This window comes from Gopherus flavomarginatus, chromosome 19 (genome assembly GCF_025201925.1).
Source record: "Gopherus flavomarginatus isolate rGopFla2 chromosome 19, rGopFla2.mat.asm, whole genome shotgun sequence".
Taxonomy (NCBI): domain Eukaryota; kingdom Metazoa; phylum Chordata; order Testudines; family Testudinidae; genus Gopherus; species Gopherus flavomarginatus.
In genome coordinates, this window is record NC_066635.1 from 17,082,758 (window position 1) to 17,109,205 (window position 26,448).

At 43.9% G+C, this 26,448-nt stretch overlaps 2 protein-coding genes across 15 annotated transcripts in view; both read right to left on the minus strand.

The window, feature by feature from the left end:
- Positions 1 to 24,329, minus strand: part of CCDC182 (coiled-coil domain containing 182) — a 79,841-nt gene extending 55,512 nt beyond the window's left edge. The window contains exons 1-3 of the mRNA XM_050929516.1: positions 23,848 to 24,329; positions 2,933 to 3,042; positions 2,633 to 2,830 (exon numbers count right to left, since the gene is read on the minus strand). Of these exons, the coding sequence (XP_050785473.1) occupies positions 23,848 to 24,309 (462 nt within the window). The 5' untranslated portion in view covers positions 24,310 to 24,329 and the 3' untranslated portion in view covers positions 2,633 to 2,830; positions 2,933 to 3,042. The remainder of the gene's footprint in view (positions 1 to 2,632; positions 2,831 to 2,932; positions 3,043 to 23,847) is intronic.
- Positions 1 to 26,448, minus strand: part of MRPS23 (mitochondrial ribosomal protein S23) — a 135,617-nt gene that overhangs the window by 55,512 nt on the left and 53,657 nt on the right. For 7 of the 14 annotated variants that reach the window (XR_007770410.1, XR_007770411.1, XR_007770400.1 and 4 more), the window contains exons 7-8: positions 2,933 to 3,042; positions 2,633 to 2,830 (exon numbers count right to left, since the gene is read on the minus strand). The exons of 1 other annotated variant lie outside the window; for it this stretch is intronic. The gene's annotated coding sequence lies outside the window, so the exon portion shown is untranslated. Of the gene's footprint in view, positions 1 to 2,632; positions 2,831 to 2,932; positions 3,043 to 9,104; positions 9,153 to 11,324; positions 11,409 to 12,029; positions 12,076 to 26,448 lie in introns of all 14 variants that reach the window. 6 more of the 14 variants (XR_007770404.1, XR_007770401.1, XR_007770406.1 and 3 more) reach the window with 6 other exon arrangements.

A 26,448-nucleotide genomic window follows, 5' to 3' on the forward strand; every position in this document is an offset into this window, starting at 1 on the left:
TACTCAAACTGTCTCCTTCAGCAGCTCCCAGAGAACTAGCCTATAACCTTTCTTTTATAACCTCCTCCACCTCCTGAAGCATGTAAACCTCTTATAAGGACTAACCACTCCCTCCCCCAACCCCCTTGCCACGTTGTCCTATCTGCCTGTCCCCAATCCCTGCCTGCAGCGCACAGCATCAATATTGAACTTTGAGCCTATATGGATGGTACATAGTAGTATGTCTTCCTGTTAAGAAGGGATAGATCAAATGAGAACCCAGACCAAGCCTTTATGCAATCTCAGAGGCAACACTGTACAGCCACATAGTAAGAGACTGGCTCTGCCCTGGAAAGCTTGCAATCTAAATGGACGAGCCAGATAAAAGGTGGAAGAGAAATAGAGGACCAGGGAAGGAACACAGCAGACCAGTAGTAGAATTAGTATTAGAATCCCAGTGTCTTGAGTCCTGGAGTAACATTTTCAATAGTGCCTGAGTGGCTCAGGAGCCCACATTCAACTGATTTTCAATGGGGCTTACACTCCCAAAGTCACTTAGACACCTTTGAAAATGTTACTCCCAATCTAGTGCCCTACCCACTGGCCTATGCCGCCGCTCCAAATCTAGCTAACTCGCTTGCATTCATTTTCATTTTCTGCCCTTCCAGAAGCACTGAAATACCAGCGACCTGGGAGGTACTCAAAACCTCACAAGAAAGCCTCTTTTCATGAGACTTCCAGCTGAATTTTGCAGACCCAAATGGTGAAAACAAAGGTCTGCACTCAGGAACATGCTGTGCCACAGGAACATTCAGCACTTTACAAAATAAGAGCAGCTTCTTCATTTACCATCTGAATGAGATACAACCCACAGCAGAGTATGACAACAGACAACACTGGGAGGAGGGGGGAAGAACACACAAAACGAAGATCATGTAATTTGTTTGGTTGCATAAGCGTGTTAGTCCCAGTTGTTTTCATTTGTTATATGATTAAAATCAGGTAGGAGAGCAGAAGTAGATGGCAATGGAGTGTGATTAATGGTGAAAAAGTAACCAAGAGAGAATTCTTAGAAGGAATTTGGAGGCGAGTGAAGGCATCTGGGCCACTGGATTAATAAATATCACCTATCATCAGTGCGGTAGCTCTACAACATTAATAGATTTATCCTCACAACACCTTGGTATCTAAAGGCAGGAAGTTTGATCTCCATTTTTACAGATGGGAAACTGAGGCACTGGGTATACTAAGTGACTTGCCCAAGATCACACAGGAAGTCTGTGGCAAGCTGGAAATCGAGCCCAGGTCTCTCAAACCCTATGCCAGTGCTCTATGTGCCCATTTTTATTTTTTAGGGGGGAGGACAAAGCGGGTTGGCATTGTGGTGGCCCCAATCAGAGATCAGAGCCCTACCACGTGAGACATTGTACAAACCAGTAACAAGAAAGACAGCATCGCCCCCCCCCCCCAAAAGCATACAACCGAAGTAAGGGTTTACAATAAAGATTTGGCTTTATATCCTTCCTGCCTATGTATGTGCAGTTTGATCTACTGGTAGGAGAAGCAGACAAAACTCCATGGTTCTTTTCCCAGCTCTGTCTCACATTTGCTGTATGACCTTGAACAAGTCACTTCACCTCTGTACCTTAGCTCCTCCAGCTGTACAATAAGAATGGTTCACATGCTCCCTCTTCCCCTTCAGTCAGGCATTCAGAGACCCTTGGATGAAAGCCACCATATAACTGCCCAGTAACATCAGCCAAACCTAAACTCCTGAACCTTTCACTGTTTGCTCATCACTGCTTCAGACCCCTTATGGTCTGTTGTAGCAAGGTCTTCCTTCTTGGTTTGACTGAACTCATGAATCATTGACCTGATAGAGAGCTTTGCAGACCAGAACATCAAGCCAACAGCTCCTAAATGAAATGATTCCATCTTTTGGTTTTTTTGCTGCAATCCAAAATAGTAAAGCCAATTAATCCACATTATCCACTAATCAGCCACAGCATTTCTCTCTTCTTTATTTTTAAAAATCCACTTTTAATTAAGTGAGCCTCACATCAACATTCTAAAGACTACGGGCAGCATGGCCAAGATTTTCAACAATGGCTAGAGATTTTTGGGTGCCTCAGATTTTAGGGACCTGACTGGAGACACTTTAAAGGAACTGGTTTTCATAGGGCGCATGCTCAGCACTTTTTGAAAATCCATCCCCTTTTAAAGTGTCGGAAGCTGAGCCCCCCAAAATTGAAGCCTGCCTCCCCAAATGACTAATCCCTTTTGAACATCTAATCTTGTGTCTAGATGAGTCAGGAGAGGTGGGGCTAAGCCTAGCTCCAACACTGACTGACTGAGAAAGTCACTTGGCCTCCCTGTGCCTCATTTTCTCCATCTAAAAAAACCAGGAATAATATTCTATAAAACCCACTCAAACCTACTACAGGAGCATTGAGAGACTGCTTATAAAACACCTCGAAGCTCTTCAGTTTAAAGAGGCGCTACAGACGTACAACGTATTGTTTTAACAACGTGCTACTTTGTATTTGTTCAATTTTAAATTTTCTTATAAACTGTTGGCAAAAAATCCTAGAAAGCTGAAAACCTACACAAGGATCTCTCTATCAATTTGTGCATAATGTAAATAAAAACATACCAAATGGATAGCACCATGAACCCAGACAGTGGTAGGTACGTTATTCATGGATCTGACAGAACACTCTTTTGATCAGGATTTCTTGGGTTTCATGGTCCTTTGACTATCACATGACATCCATTGTTACGCTGCGGAGAATCATCTGTTGCTATCCCCAGAGTGAAGCCCTTGCCTTCCAGAGCTAGAGCACTATATTATCTGAGATATGAAAAACACAGATGATATTTTAAGATCAGAGTGTCAGCAAGGGTCAGTTTCAACTTGGCTATCAAACCGAACTGTCAAGACGAGAGGACTCACCTCCATCCTGCAAGAATACATCAATCATTCTGACAATCCTCAACCAGACAATAGGAGCTTTCTTGGAGGTTCAGCAGAGATTAAGAAGGTGGAGGATACAGCATTATTGCCTAAAAAAATCCAAACAAATGATTTAGGAAAGCAGGGCACAATCTTAATTTCTGAAAGTCTTACTCTCACACTTGTCAGCTGTTCCCTTATGTTGAACACTCCCCCGCCCTTCAGGGCTTTGAGAAGTGCCGTGCCCTGCCCTGGGAGGAGGGAGACATGCTGTATATTTTTAGAACTATAATCAGAACTACATTCCAATGTAAACTCTGACATTCACAGTGCAGTTTTTCCAAGTAGAGGGAGACAGCACAACTATCCACCAGCTTCACAGATTCCTCCAGGCTGCTCCCAAGCCTATGTCACGAGCAGGCAGATTGCATTGAATGGAAGAGGTTTGCCAACTCATGTGGCAGTGAACAGATACATCTCAACTGATCTCACATACAGACCTCTCAACTATTTTAATATCTGTCCAAGTCTGGAATCTGATCTAGTGCACACACTGCCATAGTAGCTAGGTGTCCTGTAAATGAAATGAAGGTTATTTTCTTGTAACTGAGGTTCTTCGGGGGGGGGGGGGGGGGGCTTTGCATATTCCCACTCTTGGGATATGCGCCAGCCAATGCCATTGAACTGTGCAGCTTTCTACTAGAACTGCCTGGTCAACTGCTCATGCACTCTCCTCACCCTCAGGCTCCAAGCATGTTCTGAGAGTGTGGCTATAAATCGGAGGACACCGATGGTTACCACTTCAGTTCATTACATAGCTAATGTGAGCATCTAGAAGATAGGACTCTGTACTCCTGGGGGCATTCTGCACCATAAAAATAAAAATTCTGCATACAATATTTTAAAATTCTGCACATTTTATTTATCAAAATAACACTACAGAATTACACCAGTTTCAATTATTTGGTAGTTTATTTCAAAATATCTGTCAGCAATATGTCTAACAATACAGACACACAAAAATTCCCCCAGGAGTAGAGACAGTTAAAGAAACCCCTATGACAACCCAGTTCATTTCTCTGCTCCCTTCCCCGCCCCCATCAGAGCCCAGCCAGGGGGCTCCCCTTTGCCCAGATACCCACAACTCCTACCCCCCCAAAAGGGCCCTGCCCGGTGGCAAGACTAAAGTATTTCCTGTGTGATGAGCTATTGAAATATTAAAATAAGCTTTTTAGAGACTGAGAGCAGCAAACCAAATCTAGAAAGGATAGGGAAGAAATAATGGATCCTAGTGCTAACATTGTGAAATGCATCCTTTGAGGGTACACGTTTAGCTTTCTTAGATCTAAGGTTGGACAAAGACCTTCATCTTTCTTTGGAATCAGAAAACAGCAAGAACAGAATGCTTGATTTCCTCAGATTTATTGGAACCACCACTATAGCACCCTCTGCTAGCAGAGAATTTCTCTCTATTTTTAACCGCACCTTGTGAAAGGGGTCCCTGAAAGGGAGGGAGGGTATCAAACTAGATGGTACAATGTTCTTTATAGTATCCAACAGCCATCTGTCCATGGTGATCTTTAACCACTCATAGCATTGGCTTAAACGTAAGGGAAACAGAATTCAAGATTGGTTTGCTTGCTCTCAAACACTACATCAAACCTACAGTCTAAATGTAGGCAAAGAAGTGGTGCTAAGCAAATCCTTTTGCTTCATTTTGGGCTTAAATGGCCATCTTTTGTATGACTGAGAAGCAGAAGATTGTTGTTGAAGTTGCTCTTGGTGGTGATGGCTTCCTTCGTTAAAATAAGACTACAAGAATGAATCAGGAAGAAGGGGGATAAGACTGTCTTTGGTATCTTAAAAATGGTGTAGACAATCTCCTTTTGAAAGACTGTAAAAGACCCAGAGAGCAATCTGTAGATCTCATTCCTTTCATTTTTTTCCCCAATAAATCATCAGTTCTTGAACTAAAAGGGAAGGTCCTCAACTTTAAACTTCTCCTGTGGAAGATTAGAAGAATGCAACCAGGCATGTCTTCTGAGAGTTACTGACCTTGAAGTAATATCTGAGATATCAAAAGATGTCATTAATGCTTGCTTCAGATTTTGATCCTCCTTAATGAGAGCATTAGGGAGTCTTGAGTGTCCTTCAGATAAGTTTGTGGTCAACAAAGATTTAGTCCCACTGGTGGAACTGATATCTAGCCATGACTGCTAGATAATTAGCTATCCTCATGTTTTGGGAAGAAAATGGTTCTCTTCTCCTTCCCTAAAGTGTCTAATTTTTTCCCATCTCTGTTAGTGGGATTAGACTGTATACCTCCTGATCTTTGAACTGTTGCAGTCACTACTATAGAGTTAGGCAGAGGAGAAAGAAAACCCCTTATATGGAATATGGTGAAGCTCATCAGCCTTGTTTGCTAGTGGAGGACAAAAAGAAGTATTCTATATTAATTTTGAGGATTGCCACAACCCTTCCAAAAGGAGCAGAGAAACCTTACTTGCAGAAGTGTTTCCCAGTATATCTAAAACAGGATATGCAGTTTCTTCTCACCAATGTCAAATTTTAATGTCAAAATCATTCTGTTGACAAATTCCTAGAAATGAATGGCATCTTCCAGTCAAGAAGGAGCTGACACTACTCCAGCATTCTCACCTGGAGACAATTCACACAGATATTTGGTCTTGTGAAACATCAGTTTGTAGAGGAACTTCCACCTCCTCGGCCAGTCCAGTAATGTGTCAGAGCCAGGATACCTGTATTTGTAATAGTTTTTGTCCACTCGAAGTCTCGGACTGCAGTTCCAGATTTTCCATTGCATCCAGGTGCTCCTCAGAATGCAGATCCGAGCCCAAATCTTAAAATGAATTAATTGGTGAAGTTTGTATTCTCAACACTGAGATCAAAGACATTGTTCTCCTAGGCGAGCCTAAAGGTATCCTGGGAGGTGAAAGCAATACTATCAACAGCTTATCAGATTTCCTTTTCTTGCAAGAATGAAATGACTGATCCATACCCAATTTCCTCTTCACTGTTGCTGAATCAACCAGAATCTAAAACTACAGTTCTGAAGACACTCTTATGTCTCCTGCATTAGCTACCCCTGGTGTCAATATAACACCCACATCCACAGAATTCTTTGGACCAGTTGAAGAGCTTGCTTGATATACTTAGAGATTCACTCTGAATGTCCCTGATCCATCCAACCATGATACGACAACTCATATGAATCTCTGGAAGAAGACTGTTCTGTTTTTGCTTTCTTGCTTCTTGGAACTGAGGACTTTGGTACTGTGGAGGTGCCTGGCATAGAAGATGGATCATCTCTGCCTGATTTCCTCAACACCAGTGCCCTCTGTGGTGTCAGATCAGATGACGTTGTTACCAAGTGCTCAGTCTCTTTTGAGCTGGAGCTTGGCGCTGAGGTTGTTGGTCCACGTACCAGTGTCTTTTTGGAACCAGAAGGGCTCGGAGCTGAGCCAGGCATCTTGCAATGCCTTCAAAGCCTAGGATCTCGATAAGGGTTCTTGTAGAAGGAGGGCTTGGAGTCTATTTTGCTTCTCCTTTCTGGCTCATGGGGTGAAAGAGCTGCAAAAGGAGCAACGTGAAGGAGAATGTCTGTCTCCCAAGCATTTTAGGCAGCGAGCACTGACCTCAGAATCCGGGAAGATTGCTAGACAACGTACAGCTCTTAAATCCATGATTTTCGATCTTCAGATCCATCAAAATAACTGTAATGCTAACAACCACCAGGCACTTATCCTAACTATCTAAAGGGTCTTGATTCAGAGAAGACTCAGGTACATGTGTCTCAGCAGTTGGAAGGAACTGAGGCAGTAACTGCAGGCACCCTATTTATAGCCGTGCCCTTAGAGTCTGATGGAGGGGGCAGGGAGTGCACACAACTGGTTGACTAGGCAGTGCTAGTAGAAGGCTGATCAATGGCACCAGTTGGCACCTATCCTAAGAGTGAGAATATGCAGAGGAAACTCGAAGAACTAACATCAAAGTCACTTTGCCAGCATGCCGCCCTCTCTTTAGGCTGCTTCCTTAGCTGAATCAGGCACTTTGACAGTCTTCCAGGAAAGAAAGTCATACTACTCCCTAGCTTCACTATGGAGGGTGGGAGAGAGGGAGGAGAGGTCTTATGTAAAGAGATGAGTATCAAGACTCTGAATGTGGCTAGATTCAGCTTCAGCATAAATTTTTGCCTGTACGGATTCCAAATCAAATTCTGTTCAGCTACACACACACACGCATGCAGTTTGGCTGATTTGCATGCATGAGGGAGAACATGCTTTGGACCTTATGAGTCTTTGGGCACTTCATGAACTAAAGGAAGGCCTGTGTGCCCAACTTCAAAGCTGCATTGATCACGCTGTTACCCCAAAGATAGTAAGTCCTTTTCTCCCCATTTAAGCCTTATGATCCTGCCCCAGCTTACTGAAATTTACCTTCACAAGCTTTGAGTTCTGGTGGCCAATTCACTTCCCACTAAATTATACAAGGACACGGCAGCTCACATATACACTCGCAAACTCCTTTCTAAAGTACTGCTCAAGTTGCACTTCAATCAATCATTCAGCCCATGTTTTTCACTTCAAGTTTCATTAACACACTTGGAAGGTGTTTTTCCACAAGCTAAGGGTCCGTTGGGTTCTAGCTGGAGCAGACAAAACCCATTAAAGTCCATCTAGATTTTTGTTTCTTTCAACTTCAGCATATTAGGTCAGGCTGGTAACCACATCAAAAGTGACTGTTTGCCTGCCTTTCCCAGGGTGGTTCTCTAGTGGGGCTGTCATTTGTAGGTCATGTGAAAAGACCATTCCATTAGAGGCACGTCAGTGACCGTAGCTGGTCCCAGGATGGTTCCAGCTCACAAGATTTGTGGGGTAGCTGCATGGCACTCACCACATATTTTTTATTCAACATGATTGCCTAGGCAAATACATCCTGGGTGTAATTCCAGTGACCTCTACAGAGTTACACCAAGGGTGAATTCATTCCTGCAACTGAAGATTCTGCTCTGTGTGAAAAAAAACTGACCTACAATGGCAGTATCTCTGACTGCACGCGGTTGACTTTTCTTGCACACAGTTCACTAAAATAAAAAAAGTTCTACTTACCCTGATCTCTGACAACATGCGTTAGTAAATGGTGCAGTGAGACCTCTTTCAGTGCTGGTTCCGCTGCAAGTGCAGACAGGACTAAACCACTCTGAACATCCTTTCAGACAAGGAAAATGTTTGCCTATTGGTTTTGTTATTTTAACCAAAATCATTTCTATTGCAATTAACAAAAATAAAGTCATGTGAACATTTCTATGGGTGTTGGGTTAATTTATTTGTTTGCTTGTTTTTTTAAATATAAATTGGGGGTCAAACTTGTTCTGACCATGTCCCCTGTTGACTGCTAGTAGCTCCTAAACGCAGCAAAGTGGTAGTAGTTTATTGGGCTATACTTGTGGGTAATTTCAGTATTTAATTTCTGGCCAATTCTTTTAATATTGCCAGGTCCCCAGACAACAACAGGGAAGACATTTCAAAATGAGCACATGTAACAAGCATGTCAGATATTTTGCCCACTGGGCGCTGGGAAGCATCAGAGTCACGATCTTGATCTACCTAGTCCATTTCTTTCTTTCATTAAATTTTTTTCCCCTGTAAGACTATTTACACAGCTGAAGCTTTGCAAGGTTTGCCATGATACAGCACATTGCATCCTGCTGCTATTTCAATTTCATTACAGTGTAAACAGCAGAATAAGTGAGATTAAAAACACCCATCTTTCCCTCATACTAACAGTCTTCTATTTATTTTTTAAAAAGCTGTTAAAGTCTATTTTAAACAACAAAAGGCTGGCCACATGAGGAGAAAGACATGCAAACAGGTGTTGACAGTCATCCTCGATATCTGCTTTGTAACAAGCAAAAAGAAATACCGCAGACTGCCCAGGCTTTCCCTCCCTGCCTCTCAGTGAGCTTGGAAGCTAGCTCAGAACTGGCGGGTATGCGGACGACATTCATTAGAACAGATGCGACAATAAACAACACACCAGAGCTTTGACGCACAAAAGTACACACTATATAAGCTGGAGGCCGGTCATTCTTTCCGTGTCATTTCTAGCTTACATATGTCTATCTTGAAACAGCCTCGCCTAGCCCCAGTACCCGAAAGAGAGGGACGGTCACATGAAAACTCTGCGCACGGAAAGGAACCTGTAACAAGGGGGAAGCGCAAGCAGGGATGAATACAGGAGCCAAATATATGGTTCCCCACTCTACCAGCATGCACCCAGGCCTATCCCTTCTTGTAGTGACTGCCTCATCTCAAGGGCTCAACCTTCCTGGGTCCCATAATGTAATCACAGTCCCCATCACAGAACTCAAGTAGAGCCTGTGTGGCAACATCGTCACATCAGTCAGTCTGAGAGCTAGAGATGCAAACAGAACCACAGGTCAGTCTGTGTCCAGCAGCCCCAATAAAGAATCCTCTTTGCATTCCTTGCAACAGAGCCCAGTCTGCTCTACCTCGAGGGACATGACAAGCCCCACAAGCTGCCCACACCTTTGCTGGGTCTACAAAGAAACTCCACCCAGCCCCTTGTGTTTAGAATAAAGGCTTTGCCCTGGTGAAGGCTACCCTCCAGTCCCTTCAGCAATGCACCTTCTTGCTTTACTAAACCTCTCAAGTTTATTCTCCATCCCCCCCCACTCCTTTCCTTTCTCAGTTTGCTTTCTTTGATCTCTGGAGCATGGGAAACATCTTTCAGCCATTCTGCTCTCGGACCCCCTGAACAGGCAGCAGAGAGGTCTCTGCACAGGGTGAAAGCATGTACCTTAACAACTAGGTGAGGGAAGGGAGCAGCTGGAGGAAAATGCACTGGCTGCTCGCGCTCCCTCCCCTTTCCTAGTAAGGTCAGTGGAAATGCTGGCAAATGGTTTTTTTTTTTTTAAATGAATTGGTCTCCTTATGTCCTCTTGCATTGTGCTGAGCACAGCCTGAGGACAGGTCTGATTCCTGCATAGACCGGTTTATCATGGGAATCAATAAGAAAGGAAACTTCTATTGCTTGTTTCTGTTTATAACATTTCCTTGCAGCCAGTCTCAGGAGCTGCCCATTTAGCAATCCAGACAGGAAATATTACTGCTTAATTAGAAATGAAACAAACAGGGTATGCATGCATAGGTTAGTGGCTGGGTGCTGGGAGAATCGCCATTTGATTGTGCTGCTGAGATAATTCTAACTGTCACATTCAGCTGTCAGAAGTGGGTAGTGGATATAGCCTTGGGGAATCTCCATAGGGAATGCAATACCTCGGATTAAAGCTAACTGGCCACAGTAGATCAATGCTGCTCCACAAGAAATACAGCTGCAAGCACATTTATCCAAGTGAAAGTAACGAATCTCCAATAGTCAGACGTGCCAGCTGAGGGTGATGACCATTTTCATTGATGATGGATATTACCAAATCAGCCACTCGACAATGAAGTGCTCAGATTTTTTTCACGAGGATCCTGATGTTTCTATCGCTGATGGGAGCCTCATGCAACTCTCAGGAGTATTAAACTAATAAAGCATCTGCTGGAATACCCAGTGAGCCACAACTTAGTTTGAGAAATGTCTGTTATGGAGGAATGACACTTCTCTTGTTCGCTTTGTGCTGGTACAAAGAATCAGACTAGGTGCTACTGTACTATAAAATATTACTAACAGGGCTGGCAGTGGTCCCCACCAAGATCAGGGCCCCATCAGGATAGGTGCTAAACAAACGTAGCAACATAGAAAACCCTAGTCCCAATCAGCTTGCAATCTAAATAGACAAGTCACAGGGCAGGAGAAATGATGCACCGTTGTCTCCATTTTACAGATGGGGAACTGAGAGACTAAGGTACTAGCCCTAGGTGGGATTTGAACCATGTCCCAACTCCCAATCCAGAGGGGTAACCACAAGATCACCCTTTCTCTAAAGTATCAGAGGGGTAGCCGTGTTAGTCTGTATCCACAAAAACAACAAGGAGTCCAGTAGCACCTTAAAGACTAACAGATTTGGGCATAAGCTTTCGTGGGTAAACATCCACTTCTTCAGATGCATGGAGTGAAAATTACAGATACAAGCATAAATCTTTCTCTAACAAGCAGCCCCGAGAACTTAAATACTATAGTCCCAAAACCAGGGACAGCACAGATAGCAGCAGTGCAAGCTTACCATCCTGCGTTCACGTCGTGCCTCAATCCTGACTCAGCACCCATCTCTGTGAGGAAAGCAATTTAGTCATCGGTCTCACTGCTGGGAAGGCCAACTGCAATATGGACCCCGCTCTACAATCAATGGAACGAGGCCACTGAGCAGCTGTGCAATAGGTAACAACTTTCAGCTACTACCAACCTGATCTGGATTCAACCTACAGAGACCCAAATGTGAAAAAGAACTCTGCATCCCTTCATCCAGTCTGCTTGCCAGGCCAGTTTTCTAAGGTCAAAAGATACAACCTTCAGTAGTTTTGCTGATTAAACCTCCCCAAATGGCATCAGCATGACTCACACCTGCAAGATATCGCACTCTAGTGGACAGAGCGCAAGACTGGGAGCCTGGAGAGCTGAATTCTATTCCCAGCTCTGCTGCTGACTCACTTGGGCCAAGTCATATGTGGCCTGAACCAACTCTCACTGAAGTCAACCACAATCTTTCTACTGAATTGAATGGGACTGGAGCAAGCTTTATGCCTCTGGGCTTCAGTTTGCCCATCTGTCAAAAGTTATCTCCATTTATACAGGGTTTTCAGATCTACAGAGGGAAAGTATTAATGGGAAGCGCAAACTAGGGAACTTGGGGGGGTGGCGAAGCAAGAGGAGCCCTGCATATGAATTGCATATTGCCTCCTTTCATCGCTGCGCTGTTTTATTGCCACACAAAGTGGTTATTGCTGTTTCGTACAAGGGGAACCATGGGAAATCTTATTTTAAAGAGAGACATGATGGGAGAGGCACTTCATCTTATAGGGTGATTGAAATGTAATCCGAGTTCTGTTTATATACAAAGCACATGGAATATATTTCTTTGTTTAACATTTAAGCTGTACAATAGACTCACTGAGATGCCACATCTTGTTTCCAAAAGCGTCCCAAGGGAAAGTAGGCTGGGAAGGAGAGAGAATGAATCAGTCATACTTACTGCTCAAATACATAAAGCATCATCTGTTCAAGCAGAGGGAATGCAAGGTACAAATAAAGGCCCAGATCTCCCAGAGTGCTCAATGCCTGGGACACACAGTCGAAGGAAACTCATGGGATGATCAGCAACCCGTAGGATCAGACCTGCTGGTTGGCTATAGGAAATAAAAATATCCAGATCCATCTTAAGCTTGGGTCACTCCCTGCAGATGGCATGCATGGTGCATGCTGGAATCATCGGACTCGCAGCAGCTGCACCAACTCACCTTTGTCTCAGGCCACATTATAATTTGACCCAAGAGGTTGAAAGTGGCAGCATAGATCCAGATTGCTTCTCCCCCTCCCTGATTCCCCTGGTGGCAGCAATCAGCCATGCATTACACTGCTTGCCACTCAACGACACCCTGTTGATTCAGGGTGCCCTTTGAACACAGGGTCCTGATCCAAGGCTCTGAGACCTAAGGAGAAGTGCAATATGCAGCCAAAGCCCATATCTACAGACACCATGCATTGAATGGATTGGGAACTCTCAAAACCGGACGGTTGGGCTGACCTGGCTGAGCTAACAGTGCTGCCATGAACAGTAAGGAGTGCTACCTGGGCACTTTTGCTTCTGGTCCTGCAAGCTCGAGGAAAATTTAACAAAATAACTTTTGTGAAGCTTCATTAAGACTCTGAGGGGCTCATGGTTCATGCTTGGCTTAAGTGCTGGGGAAGGTGGGGAATGGGATAGTGCATGGAAAGGGTCTTATTTCAACCTGTCCCTAACAGACACAGCCCCCAAAGTTAGGCATGGGTTCAGAGTTTGATGCATATGCAAGTCCCATCGTAAACCAGGGTGGAAGCCTGGAAGGAACTCAGCCCATCCCATGTTCTACCTCAACAGGCTCCTCCACTCATCCACATTTCCAACTCCTGGCTCATGCACAATTCTGCCACAGGCCAGCTCGACACTAGGAAAGCTGCTACAAAAATTGCAACCAGTTTTAAAATCAGATGGAGCCATGGCTCAGACCCGATCCAGGTCGCTGGAATCATTTTGAAGTAAACAAGTTACAAGACCACCTTGAAGTCAATGAGAGAGGCTTAATACTTGGCACTTCTGGGGGACGGGGGAGGACCCACTTATTTATGCGCCTAAATACAGACTGTGGAACTCAGCTCCAAGTTCCTATTTTTGCAAATGTTGGCCCCATTCTAGGGGTAACCTAATTTATCTAAATATCAACTGGCTTTGTGAGCATGGGTAAAAAAAAGATTGTAATATTTGCCTTAATTTGCCCATGTGTTAGATGTGTATAAAAAACACACACTATTTCAGAGTCCTGGGAGTTTTAATTATCCAATGCTGTAAATCACCTCTAGTATCTCAGATGAAAAGTGCTACAGAAATGCAAATTACTACTACAAAAGGCCTTTAAAATGGCTTGTTTATCCAGATTCATATTATCTATCCGCATATGATGTAAGAGCAACATGTAAAATGATCTGTCATGTTCACTTCCCCTGCTAGTATTGAGGGCAGCTCCATGTGTGCATTCATGTAACTATCCAAGCCCTGCTACTGAAATGATCTTTATCAGCGTATAACTCATCTTACTTAAAAGAGATCACCCATGCCTCGTGCCCAACGTTTTCCAGCTTCATACTAGACATGTAGTATAGGAAAGCAGCTGATTTACGCAGTAATATAATAGGACAGGTGTTCGGAGCTGAAGACCAACCTTAATCATAACACTTGTCACATTTATACTTCAATTTTGAGGTATATTTTTTCACATTTGTTGTGTTTTATACGAACCAAAAGGTAGATCTACATTACAGTGGGGAGCATTCCTACCCGTTTGGGTAGACAGACACCTGTTCTACTCCAGCTAGCACTTGAAAAACAGCCACGTGGACATTGCCATCCGGGCGGCAGCACAGGCTAGCTGCCTGAGTGCAAGCTTGTCCAACCACTGGGTCAATTTCTATTTTAGTATATAGTAGAGCTAGTGCATTTCTGTCTAGCCAGGCTGGGAGGCACACTACCAGCGGCAGTATACACGTACCCAAAGATACAAAGGATTTGCCATACCAAATCAGAGCACTGATTCCATCAGAAGCCATTAGCTGCTGGTTCCAGGGGAACCCAGAGTCAGGCTGTAAGTTACAGCTGATCACAGTCACCCCTTACTATATGGCCCCAAACTGATGAGCACTGTTTCCTCCCTCTGCTGTCCTCAGTATCATCCCGGGGAGGGGAGAATTCCCCTACTCCCAGCCTTTAACTGCCCTGCATTGTAGCTACCACCTTTTTAGTGACAGAACAGATCCTCCATCCCTTCGGTATCCATCCAGGTCACTCCTTAAGAGGAAGTGTTGACTTCTACTAGCCTGAGCCAGGGACCGGGATCAGGACTCCTGGATTCTATTCCCAGCTCCGCCAGTAAATCACACGCCCTTGCACAAGGGGCTTTATCTCTTCATGCCTCAGCTACCCTACCAGTGAAATGGAGATAATGCCTCTGGGGTGTTTTCGGCTTGAATCATTAGTGTCTGCAAAGTGCTTGGAGAGCCTGGAGGCTGCTCTAGATATAAAATATAAGTATTATTAATAAAGAGCACAATCTGTAAGTTCATTGCTGCAGTGAATATCAGTTTCTTTATTTAAACACACTTTCCCATGCTCCACTCTCTCTGTTGGTTACATGGCATAACTATGGTCTAACCTGGTTTCTTGAATTACATGGGTGTTTTATTATGTAACATTTACACTACAGTCGCATGTAGAGGCATAGATAGGTCAAAGATTAAAGTGCTCTAGAAATCAAGGTGTATGCATGAGGAAACCAGTTATACTAATTTGCTCTTTATTATTTACATTACATCTAAAAGACCCACAGATCAGTGCCCCATTGTGCTCGGTACTGTACAGACATAGCCCATGTCCCAAAGACCTTCCTATATAAATAGGAAAGATAGATCAGGATCAGAGAACAAAAGTACTAGTATCCCCAAAACAGAGCACATATAGATCAACTGATTTGCTCCATGGCACAGCCAGAAACTGAACCAAGAATGTCCTGAGTCCCAGTCCGGCCCCTAACCACAACAGCATCCTTTCCTGTCTTGATTTAGACCAAGTTGTGTTTTACCAAGGTAGCACTTGGCTATTTCAGTTTCTTTCAACTCAGAGAGAGTAGTAACAAGTCACCTGAAATGTTGGGAGAAACCAGACTATTTGGAAAATAAATGGACTTTTTTCTTTAGGCGATCAAAGCTTTAAATAAAACATCTAATTGTCATTCCATATTCATGAAGGGGGGTCTCAGTGAGAGTACACTTGCTGGGGGATGTGCATGCCTTGTTTTCCAGTGGGAATAATTGGTGTTCTGAATAACAGACAATTTGTTTGTTAGCAACATGTTTCATCCTTTTTTAAAATACGAAAACATTCATATTTATGAACACCTCTGTCACTACCATATGTTGTGCTCTATCCCCATATAAGAAACAAACTGCCTTTAATTTTTATAGCTATACAAAAAATGAGCAATATCTTAGTAGAACAATTAGATAAGAAAAAAAGATTATTTCCCCCCCCCCATAGTACAAGTATTTACAGCGATCTTTTCCCCTATAAGAAATGTATTTAATGGCTCATTTATTTAAATGTATTTGCAGACCCACAGTGGGGCTGATAATAGATGAGAAGGCATTCTATTTACAATAAGTGAGTGAATTTAATGATGTGTACTGTTGCCAGCCTCAAGCACTGAAAAAAAAAAATCATGAGTCAGGCTCCCAAAGTCATGAAATTAACTTAAAAATAATAAGTCTCAGTTCTTTTTATTTGCCTTCTGCTTTTTGAGCATTAATAGTGCACTCTGTTACATTTTCATACTTTTCTCTGTAACCAAGAAAGCTAGAAACTTTTTTTTAAAAATGAAAACTGATGTGTGTCACGTGACTCCATGGGCTTGAAAAAGCACCAAATATCCCCATACTCACACCAAGAGCTGGCAAAAATTGGCTGTAGTGGTGGTGGGGTTGAGAGAGCGCGAGCACATGTGCCAGAGAGTGGGTATATTCACTGTCGCCCATTACTGGGTGGAATCATAACTTGACATGAAGATCAATCATTTTACTTAAGCCAGTTTCATGGCCCAAAGTTATCTTCAAATAACTGTACAAACAGTAATGCTCTCAACTGCATCCCGTTTCCTGACATCCCCTGTGAGGAGGGTGTTATTGCCACATTCATTTACAGATGGGAAAACAAAAATAGGCTCAGTGATTTTCCCAGGTCACCCAGAGAACTGGGCAGATCCACAAGCATTCCTATCTCCCAGCATGAGAATTCTCAGGCCACCAATTCATGTCTTGATCTCACATGCTCAGGGCCGGTGCAACCGTTTAGGCAAACTAGGCAGCCTAGTGGTTGGGGGCACCTAAAAGTCCCCTCAGGCGAGGAGGTGGAGTGGAGGTGAGCTGGGTGGTGAGGCGCGCCGGGAGGGCTGCCTGCTGTAATGGGTTGGGGGGAGGCGCACAGGGAAACAGCTCCCTGCCCCAGCTTACCTCCACTCTACCTCCTCCACTGAGCACACAGTCCAGCTCTAAGTCTCCTCCAATCACTGCTGCAAGCATGGGTGGGGAGGACAATTAGAGCAACGCCGGGGTGCTCAGTGGAGGAGGCGGAGCCAAGGTGAGCTGGGGCGGGCTACGCAGGCAGGGTTAGCTGCCATGGAGGGGGGAAGTCTCCCCAGGCAGGGTTAGCTGCCGTGGTGGTGGGGGAGAAGTCTCCCCAGGCAGGGTTAGCTGCCATGGGGGGAGTCTCCCCAAGAAGGGTTAACTGCCACGGGGGGGGGTGGAGGGAGTCTCCCCGGGCGGGGTTAGTTGCAGTGGGGGGATATGGGGGGAGAGAGGTTAGCTGTCGGAGTGGGGGGGTAGCTGCTGCGGGGGGTGGTCCCGGGGGGGCTGAGTTAGCTGTTGTGGGGGGGGCAGGGTTAGCTGGGTAGGGGGGTACAAGGTGGAAGTTTCGCCTAGGGCGCGAAACTTCCTTGCACCGGCCCTGCACATACTCATGAGAACTGTAGATACCATATGTACACAAGTAGAAGGTACCACCACTTGTGGTTTCTAACAATCCTATGCTGTGGAGTTTCTTTTTCTGCTGTATAAGTAAAATCAGTTCAGATTTAGAAGTATGCAGGGGTTTGACATGGGGAGAACTCACTGCCTGCAGTACTCTGGACAGAAAAGTCACTCTTTGGATTTAGTTGGAACTGTCCTTTACATCTTTAGATAAAAGGCTCCAGACCATAAACTGGAAAGTCACTGTATTCAATCCCATGGCCGTGTCACTCTAGTGATTGCTACATTCACAATCTGAATCAATTTAGGATCAGCTATTTCAAATCTGTCAGCTCTTATTAACGTAGCTCACACAGCCCTACCAAGCCAAGATAAAACAGCAATCTGATTAGCATGTGTGCGCGCATTATGTGTATGCATAATATCCTATCCAAGTCTCATTGCTTTAGTAAAGATCAATAGATCACAGCAAGAACTTATGGGGATGAGGGGAAGAGAAGACAGGTCCAATTCTCAAATATTCTAATAACAGTGACACAGAGAATGCCAGGTAACACAAGACAAACGTGCTGGCGGCAAATATATTAGTCTGATATATAGAGAGTATTACGATATAGATAGTGCCCCATATGCATATACCTCAGTAATATCCATACTAAACACATACATACATACTAGTTTTCTCTTGCATATAGATTCTCCACAGAGCAAAATCTCAGGTCTGTTTCTGGAACATCACAAACCCATTCTCTATGGGGCAACTCCTGCTTTTACTACTACTAGCAGGAATACTTAATGAGGTATATATTCAAAGCACCATACAGATATTACTTACTGGAACGAGTTACAGTTTTCAAAAGGAAATCCTCAAGAAGGGGCAAAAAAATAACATCCCATCCACAGAGGTTTTGATCAGCCAATGAAAATTAGTTCAAATGATTTAATGCTTTTCACTTCTGTTTCACCGCAAGGGTAGATTTGGGGATGGAGTTAATTGGGCTCCAGAAAATTCTCTCTCCAGTCAGTGCAATTCAGTGAAGATCATATTGTATATGATACAAGCTTATCATCTGTAGCATTTATAAAGCCAAGTCTTTGACATTTAAACAAATCTTTTGGATTAGACTCTACCAAATTCCCAGGAGGGGACAATGGGAAACCATATGCATGTAGCATTGGCCAGCTACCATAGTTAGACATAGAGCTTACACACAGGAGTGGGAGCTAGGCCTGGGATTTAAGATATCTTTATTCTAGTCCTCACTCTTCTGGGTGATGTTAGGCAAACCACTTCACCTTTCTGTGCCTCTTTCCCCCCTCTGGACAATGCTGCTGATGATACTTATTACCTACCTATCTGCAAAGTGCTTTGAGATCAGATAAACAAGCGCTACAGAAAAGCTCGGTATATAGAGTTGTTTTTCATTTCAGGGCTGCCCACACCACCTCTTAACCTAAGGTGAGCAATGCCATGACAGACAGCATACAATGGCCAGGAGAGGATCTGGACCAATCACACACGGCAGATAAATAATTAATCGTGCATCATTGTTTAATACTGAATATAAACAAAACAATTGAAGCGTTAACAGTTTAAGCAGCAAGATCACTGCAGCCAGCCCCACATTCCTAAATATTATTTTAAATTTGCAAAATGCCACCTCACTAAAAAATCAAACTCTGCTGCTGCACCTCAGAAATTGCCACCTGCGGCTATTACTCCAATTTTAAATGCGTCCTCAAGTCAATCTTTGTAAATTCCACATTAAATATTGATCCACCCTGGAGAGGTCTAATACGGTAAGTTTAGCATAGATGTATTAAATTCAAATAGGAATAAGTAAGCCTGGAAGCTTGTCTACATACAATTAGAACTGAAAATGATCTTGCTGGTGACAAATAAGCCTGCATCGGCCAAACTTCTTTCCTACTAGGTACAGTGGAGGTAAGGAAGGGTTCTGTGATTTTGGCGGGTGGACTTGTCATTAAACAAGGGAAGCGCTGAGTGGTCACTGTCCCAGGATCTCTCAGGCAATAGAGTGCATAGCCACAATTCAAACATCATTCAGATAGGCCAAGTACCTGTATCAGTTGACATCAGAGTTCCAGAGGGCTTCACATGTGAATAAGGGAGCATCTGAACCTCAAAATCTGAAGAGGCCTCAGAGTGCTTTGTTTCTCTTGTGGGACACAATATCTAGACCCTGCACCACCAATGTTACAATCAGAAATAACCCTGCCTCCCCTATTTGGAGAGATGGAGGTGAGAGAGAACTGTAGCAAGTATCAAATTGAAGCCCCTGCTTCCAAATCCATCTCTACCGGTTTATTTTCAAGCACAGACAGGCTGTTTTCTAGAGAGGGTTCAGATGCACTTTTAGGGCTGAGATTTTGGCACCAGCAAACCCTCACCCTCAAATCCTAATTCCAAGCCTCAGCCTGAATTTAGCCTGGATCCAAATGCAAATGCTACATCTTAAACCATCAGCTGGTGAAAATAGCGTTTGAATTATTCTGGAGAGAAATGGAGAACCATAAAAAAAACAAACTTTCATGGAAATCAAACAGAAGGGCATCCTGCCCTGGTAGCCTTCTTTGAAAATCCAGCCTGTCTGGTACAATCTGATGCCTTTCAAAGACAACCATCATGGCTCTTCAGAAGTACTTGATAGCTGGAGATAGTTTCTGCTATGCAGGAAGGGCCATCCCTCCCATCTCAAGTTAAACTCTTTCACTATTGAGAATACCAGAATGGATGTTATTTTAAATACACACACAGTCATTTGAAAAGTTTTTTAAACTGTTCTCCTGAGCAATCACAAGAGAACCCCACTGACTGCTCTCACTGCAACAGTGAGAGTGGAGGGAAACCCCACTGCATTACAGCCTATGCTCCAAACACTGGAGTAAATAAAAACTCTCTTCCCCTTCCCAGCTCCCTTCCTCCCTGCATCCTGCCTCCCCAGCTCATCTCTCTCCACCTCTCCCATTTCCATCTCTCCCTTCCTTTCCTCTCTACTGCCTTATGGTGATAAGGAAGGTGGACAAGTCTAAAGCAGCCCCTTACATATTTCCCTTCTCAATCCACATAGGGCAGGGGTGAGAGAAAGAGGGCTTCCAGGCCAGTCAATACACTAGCTCAGAATACTGCTCCTAGCCCCGACTCTGCCTCCCAATATCCACACTCTGCGCAGCCCCAGCAAATCTCCACATACTCTGGGCTCTGCCCAAATAACAACTCCTCCGCCCCTTGGGTTCCACTGACTCACCCCTCCCCCCCATCCCCTCCCAGGTGCCATTTTCTTAGACCCCAAACCCTACCCACATTTCATTACCTCCATCCCCTCCGTGCAGTCCTTTACTTACCCAGCATGATTCTCCAAACTCTAGGGAAGCCAGGGCCTCCAGGCCAGCTCCTCTCTGCAGTGCTGAGTTCGGTGATCCCTAAAATAGGCCATCCGGCAGCCTTACACCCTTCCACTTGAGTTAGGGGCAGAGAATTAGCTAGAAGCTGGTTCCCTGCCTGCCTCAAGCCAGCTACACACACAGCTGCAGCTACCTGCCTTGATGTGCACATGTGTAGTGCATTGCCCCAGCCATTAGAGCAGCTCCAGTTAAAGGAATCCCTGTTTGGCTGCACTGTCCAGTTTATTTTTGGTCACACACACCCCACCCCGAATTTTACATGGCAGCCCCCACAGTCAATCTGAAGACATCTTAACTCCCCATGAAACCTCTCCTGATCAGAATACTGATCCCTGGTGCAGTTGGAGCAACAGAAACGAGAAGGCTGAAGGTGAATTAGAAAAATGTCCATTGTTTTTCCATCTTGTGAAATTTAATTGGTTTTTCTAAAGTAATAATGATGATGATGAAAACACTGTACAGGAGCTGGAACAGACGGGGGTCACTACAGACAAATGGAGAAAATTAATATGTACTTATTGTACTGCCTCATTATACACTTCATTCCTTACCAGGAAAAAAGCAGAAACCTACCAGGCCGGAGGGCAAAAGGAGTGACAAACATTGGGCCTGATCCTGCAGTGTAATGAATGAGGGTGGAGACATGTGACTTCAGAGACCCCACTGACTTCAGCATAGGGGTCTGCCTGCATGCCCCATATTGCAGGGTTAAGGCTGGGGCCAGCAAACAGCTCCCTCCATTGTGCATCTCATTGTCAGTCTTTGGTTTCAGAGACCTTACAAGATAGCACAACATTTTTTCCCCCCAGTTCAGGGCAATATTTTCCTGCTGTTATCCTGTGAGCCAGCCCACGTTGGTACAACATAAATCTAAATAGAAAATGTGTATGTGCAAGTTGGAAACACCTAGATGTCGTGGAAACATCGGCTTGAATCCACACACTCTGACTCAGCCCTTCATCCTTTAAGGTACATAACCTCAGGTCCATGTATTTTACAATGTGAGATGTGAGGGACTTTTTCCTAAGACCTAAAACCCAAAGCCCTTGCGGAGAGATTAATGATCCTGTGGCAATTTCTGTTCCAGGAAGGGTTTCAGCTGGTGGCTTTGGCTAAAATTTCCCCTCCACACATTGTTGTGCAGTGCACTGACTACCACACTACACCCAGATGTGGCTGCATTTTACTGTTACTGTATATATTTATGACCTGATCTTGCCCTGGGATGTGTGCAGAGGTCCCCACTAACTTCAGTGGGACTCTGTACAGGTACAGGGATCTGTCCACATGAATTCACTTATAGGACAGGAGACACAGTTTGCAATGTTGTTTGAAATTCTCTATGATGAAAGGAGACATAATTAATATAAGTTGTTTTATATGAGTAAGGAAAAGGATCTGATGAAGCGATAGGGCAAAAACAGGGTCATTAGGGGTTTGTTAATCAATCTCCAGAGTCAGTTGTGAGCTGGAAAGGAAGGGTTTCCATTATATCTAAACCCACAAAGTTTGAGGCAGACAGTTCAGACAGCTTTTAAAGTCTGATTCACCTGTAACTATTAAAGCTACAGGAAAAATGGGCCTAAGTCAAAACTCATGATTAAATCCCCCACAAACTTTGGAAGCGTTTGGATCCAGACCTGGATGTTGCAGCTAACATACATATAGCTAGAGGCGTACCAGACATTTTATTGTACAATACCATAAAATTTCCTGTCTATAGAGCCTTCCATTTGGGGATTGTGAGGCTTAACTGAGTCTCACAACACCCCTATGGAGGGGTGCGTTTTACATATGGGGAAACTGAGGCACAGAGCAGCTAAGTAACTTATCCAAGGTCATGCAGTACCAGAACCAGAATCCAGATCCTCAGACTTCCAGATCTGTTCTTCAACTACAAGACTTCCTTTCCCCTTCATCGATAAGAAGAAAATATGAACTCAGAGCCTTTCTTTACATGAAAGGGTATTGGAGACATGATGATAAATTCTGGAAATAAGGTTTTTTATTTTATAGGATACTTGGATCTAACTAGATTTGTCCAAAAGGTTTATCCCATAAAATGAGACCAGCAAATATTTCCCTTTCCCACACAGTCCATATGGCCTCTGCCATTTGTTTGTGCGTCACTGATTCCTAGCAGAGAGCGAGCTGAAGGTCACCAGGGTGAATTCCTTTTGCTGCAACACATTTTTGTGAGATGGGATCAATATCCATAAGATCAGCAGCAGCACCATTCACACTGACCGGGGGGAGAGCTTGGAAAAGAATGGAGCCTGCGCAGAGTCAAAGGGGAAAAAAAAACTTTAGAGAGAAATAGTGTTACCAAAAAAAAATCACCATCTGTGATCTGTTCCATTGCTGCTGCTGCTGCTGCCTTTTTAAAATTTCTTTTTCTATTTATTCTGGAACTGTGGGGGAAAATGAGCAACACTGGAGTTATTTTTGTATGTTTTATATGCTGTTATGGGAGACTCAGAGGAAGAGACTGGGGCCAGACAATGGTGTCTGAGACAACAAGAAGGAATAAGGTATAGGAGGATGGAAGGGAAATCAGAGCTGGGGAACAGAGGTAACTTCCTGTACTAGCACCAAAGCCCCCCTTGTTCTATAGGGTTAAATTATCTCCTCCTCTACATGCGTGTGTCACTGAACTCAATAATGCAGCATCACTTGCTACATTAGAGGGACGAGGCACAGGTAAGTGGGAGTAACAGGCACGCTCCAGAGCTCAATGTAGTCACTGGGAGTATGTCTGTTGATGTCAGTAGGTTTTAGATTAGGCCCCATGTGACTCTACACACACATCACCTCCAAAGGGGTGGATCTGAGGACACAGATCACTCCTGTTTTGTGATGTCAGCAGAACACTAAATGTATAAGGCCTGATCCTTTCAGGTTCCAAATGCCCCCAACTCTCATTAGCAGCAGTGGCAGAAATGGGAAAGGGAGCAGAGAAGAGCAACAAAATAAAGTAATGGACAGTCCTCCGTCTGAAGAGAGAGTGAAAAGTTCAGGACAATTTAGTTTAGACAGCAAACGAAGAAGTGGTATATAAAATCATGAATGGTATAAAGACTCTCTTTTTATAGCTTGGTTTCCAAATAGCGAGGGTTTTAGCATAACTGCTCAGCTCTTACACTTAGTATTCAAAGATCAGTCTTGCTTGTGAGTCCAGAGCAGTTCTCAGGTACAACACTATTACTTTTCCCCTTTGTCACTGAGGATTTATATACCTAGACATTCTTCCTCCAAAGCCTCCTCTCTAGATCAGCACATTTCTCCCGCAGTTCTTTCTCCCTCGGCAGCAAGAATGTGAGTACTTTGTTCCGTACTATGCCTCTGTCTTCTTCTTCCCTCAGCTGCTGCTCCACACAGTTGCTTCTGGTTTCAAGTCTTGTTACCACCTCCATCATGTAGCTGAGGGTGCCCTCTATTTTACAGATCACCCTTGTCACCTCTTGCTTGAAATCCTTCATGTCCCTCTGCACGTTTTTCAGTTCTTGCTGCAGTTTTTCCACATCTGATGCATGTTGGCTGCACATGGCCGATGCCAGCGTCGAGAGGAGGCATCTGGCTTGAGGATTATTTGTCTCCACTTTTTTACTCGTCAGCATGTCCAGGGTCATTGGAATAGTCTCCTCTTTACACAGTGCCATTGTGCTTGTCTCAAAGAATGATTGGATCTGGTTTGCCATCTGAAGTAGCAGGGTGAAAAGCAGTTGTGAGTCAGTGGTATCATGAGTGAGTCCCTCAAGTGGACATGTCCTCCATCACATTCTCAGAAGTCCTCCTCTCAGGGCAATGGTGAAGGACAGATGGACCAAGGCATGGGATTGTGACCTCAGGAGTAGCTCAGCCAATTGTAACACTGGTGGCATTAGTTCGTTTACATACTGCAGGCCTGTTGAGCGAAACACTGTTAAACTGGGAGCCAGACTCTGGTGTCAGACACATACATTGGTTTAAATCTAAATTAGTGGAGTTATTCTTGACTGTGCTCAAATCAGAATCCTGCCTTGTTTCTTTAAAGCACCATATTCCCCTATGATGCTAGATATACATTATCAGAGAATCACAGAAGTCATAGGCAGGACACACCTATTAGATCCTGCAGGCTACCTCCCCACTAGTGCAGGACTTTTCTCTATAGCACCTTTTCTAGTATTTGTCCAGTTTAGTTTTAAAACACCCAAGCAACAGAATTTCCACTGCTTCCCTAAGGACTGTGTCACAGCCTAATACATCTCACTGCCAAACATTTCCTGAGATTGAGTCTAAATGTTCTTTTCTTAGTTTCATCCCACTAGGCCTAGTTATACCCCAGTGTATCACACTAAGCTATTCCTCTGTCTCTTTGGTGGCAGGAATAATAATAATGCTGAATTTTGCTTCTGCTTGAAAAGTCTAATACCACAACGATCCCATTAAATTTAGCCCTCTTGTTACCACATGACTCTGAAATACATTACAGCTTTGATTTTGCATAAGACTTGGGTGACACCAAGCTTTGGTAAGCTCAAGAGACGGTACAGTAACCTAATCTCAGGTGAAGGGGACACAAAAACATTTGGGAATGAAATGGCATTTCCTCAAATCAGAGTTCATAAAATAAGGCTTTCACCTGTATAACCCTCTGAGAACATACGCATCACGGCAGAGAACATAATAAAAATGCCTAGCCATTCGCGTCTTTAAAACCCAGTGCCAGCAGGAACTAAATGAATACCCCAGTTCTGCAAAGGGATCTGCACAGGCCATGAGAACAACACACTGGATTAGACCTGAGACCTATCTACTCATTATCCTATCTCTAACAGTGGCCAATACCAAACACATCAGGCAGTTGTCGGGTAATCTGTCCTTCCCCCCACATTAGGGCTCATCCTGAGCCACCCTAAGAGTCAACCCTTATTCCTCCTTGACCTGCTATTGTTGTCAACAAGACTCCATATGGGAGCAAAGCTCCTCTTGTATGGACCGGGACCTAGAAGAAAGTTCTGATTACATCAGCACCATGAAATACAATAATGGTATTAACACCACAGAGCTCTTACAGGGCCTGATCCAAAGCCCACTGAAGTCTCTGAAAAGATTCCCATTGATTTCAACAGGCTTTGGATTAGGACCATGTATAGCACTCTACATCTTCAAAGTCCTCCACAAAGAGTAACTCATATTATTTTTAATGATTAGTTTCATACGACAGGATTTGTGCAGGTTCATCTGACACTGAGCCAACTGTAACTATTTGTAAACCATGTGGCTTTTTGGATTTGGTTTATTAAGATCCTAAATATAGTTCTCTGGTGACATCAGTGCCGAGAGAGCATTTTTTTCCTCCATAGATCAAAGGTGGACTTTTGTTCTCTCCATTGGGAAGAACGAGTATGCTGTAACTCTTGTCTGTTTAATTTCATTTTGATTGATCCTTCAACACTCTAAGGGAAACATGAAGGTAGAACTCATGCCCTGGAAAACACAACTGCAATCAAATTTTAAAAATACACTTTCACTCATCCTAGAAATATCTTGGGCAAGGTCCTTGTTTTGATCAAGAGGGGGAAAAGGAGGGTATTGAAAGAATCTTAAGTAGGAAGAGCTAAATAAAGTTAGGGAAGGAAAGGGGAAGGCCCAAGATGCCTTTCTTCCAGATAAAACCTCGAGAATGTTGCAGTAACCTCACTTGTGCCTGCACTCACTGCTTTGGTCAAAGAACTTTAAGAGGCTATAACCCCATACATTCTTAGTTTCCATGAGAATGATGACAGAACATGGCTAAGTAATTAAAGCTGCAGTATCATACATGGGCTCCAGGGTTTGCCATCGTCTGATGA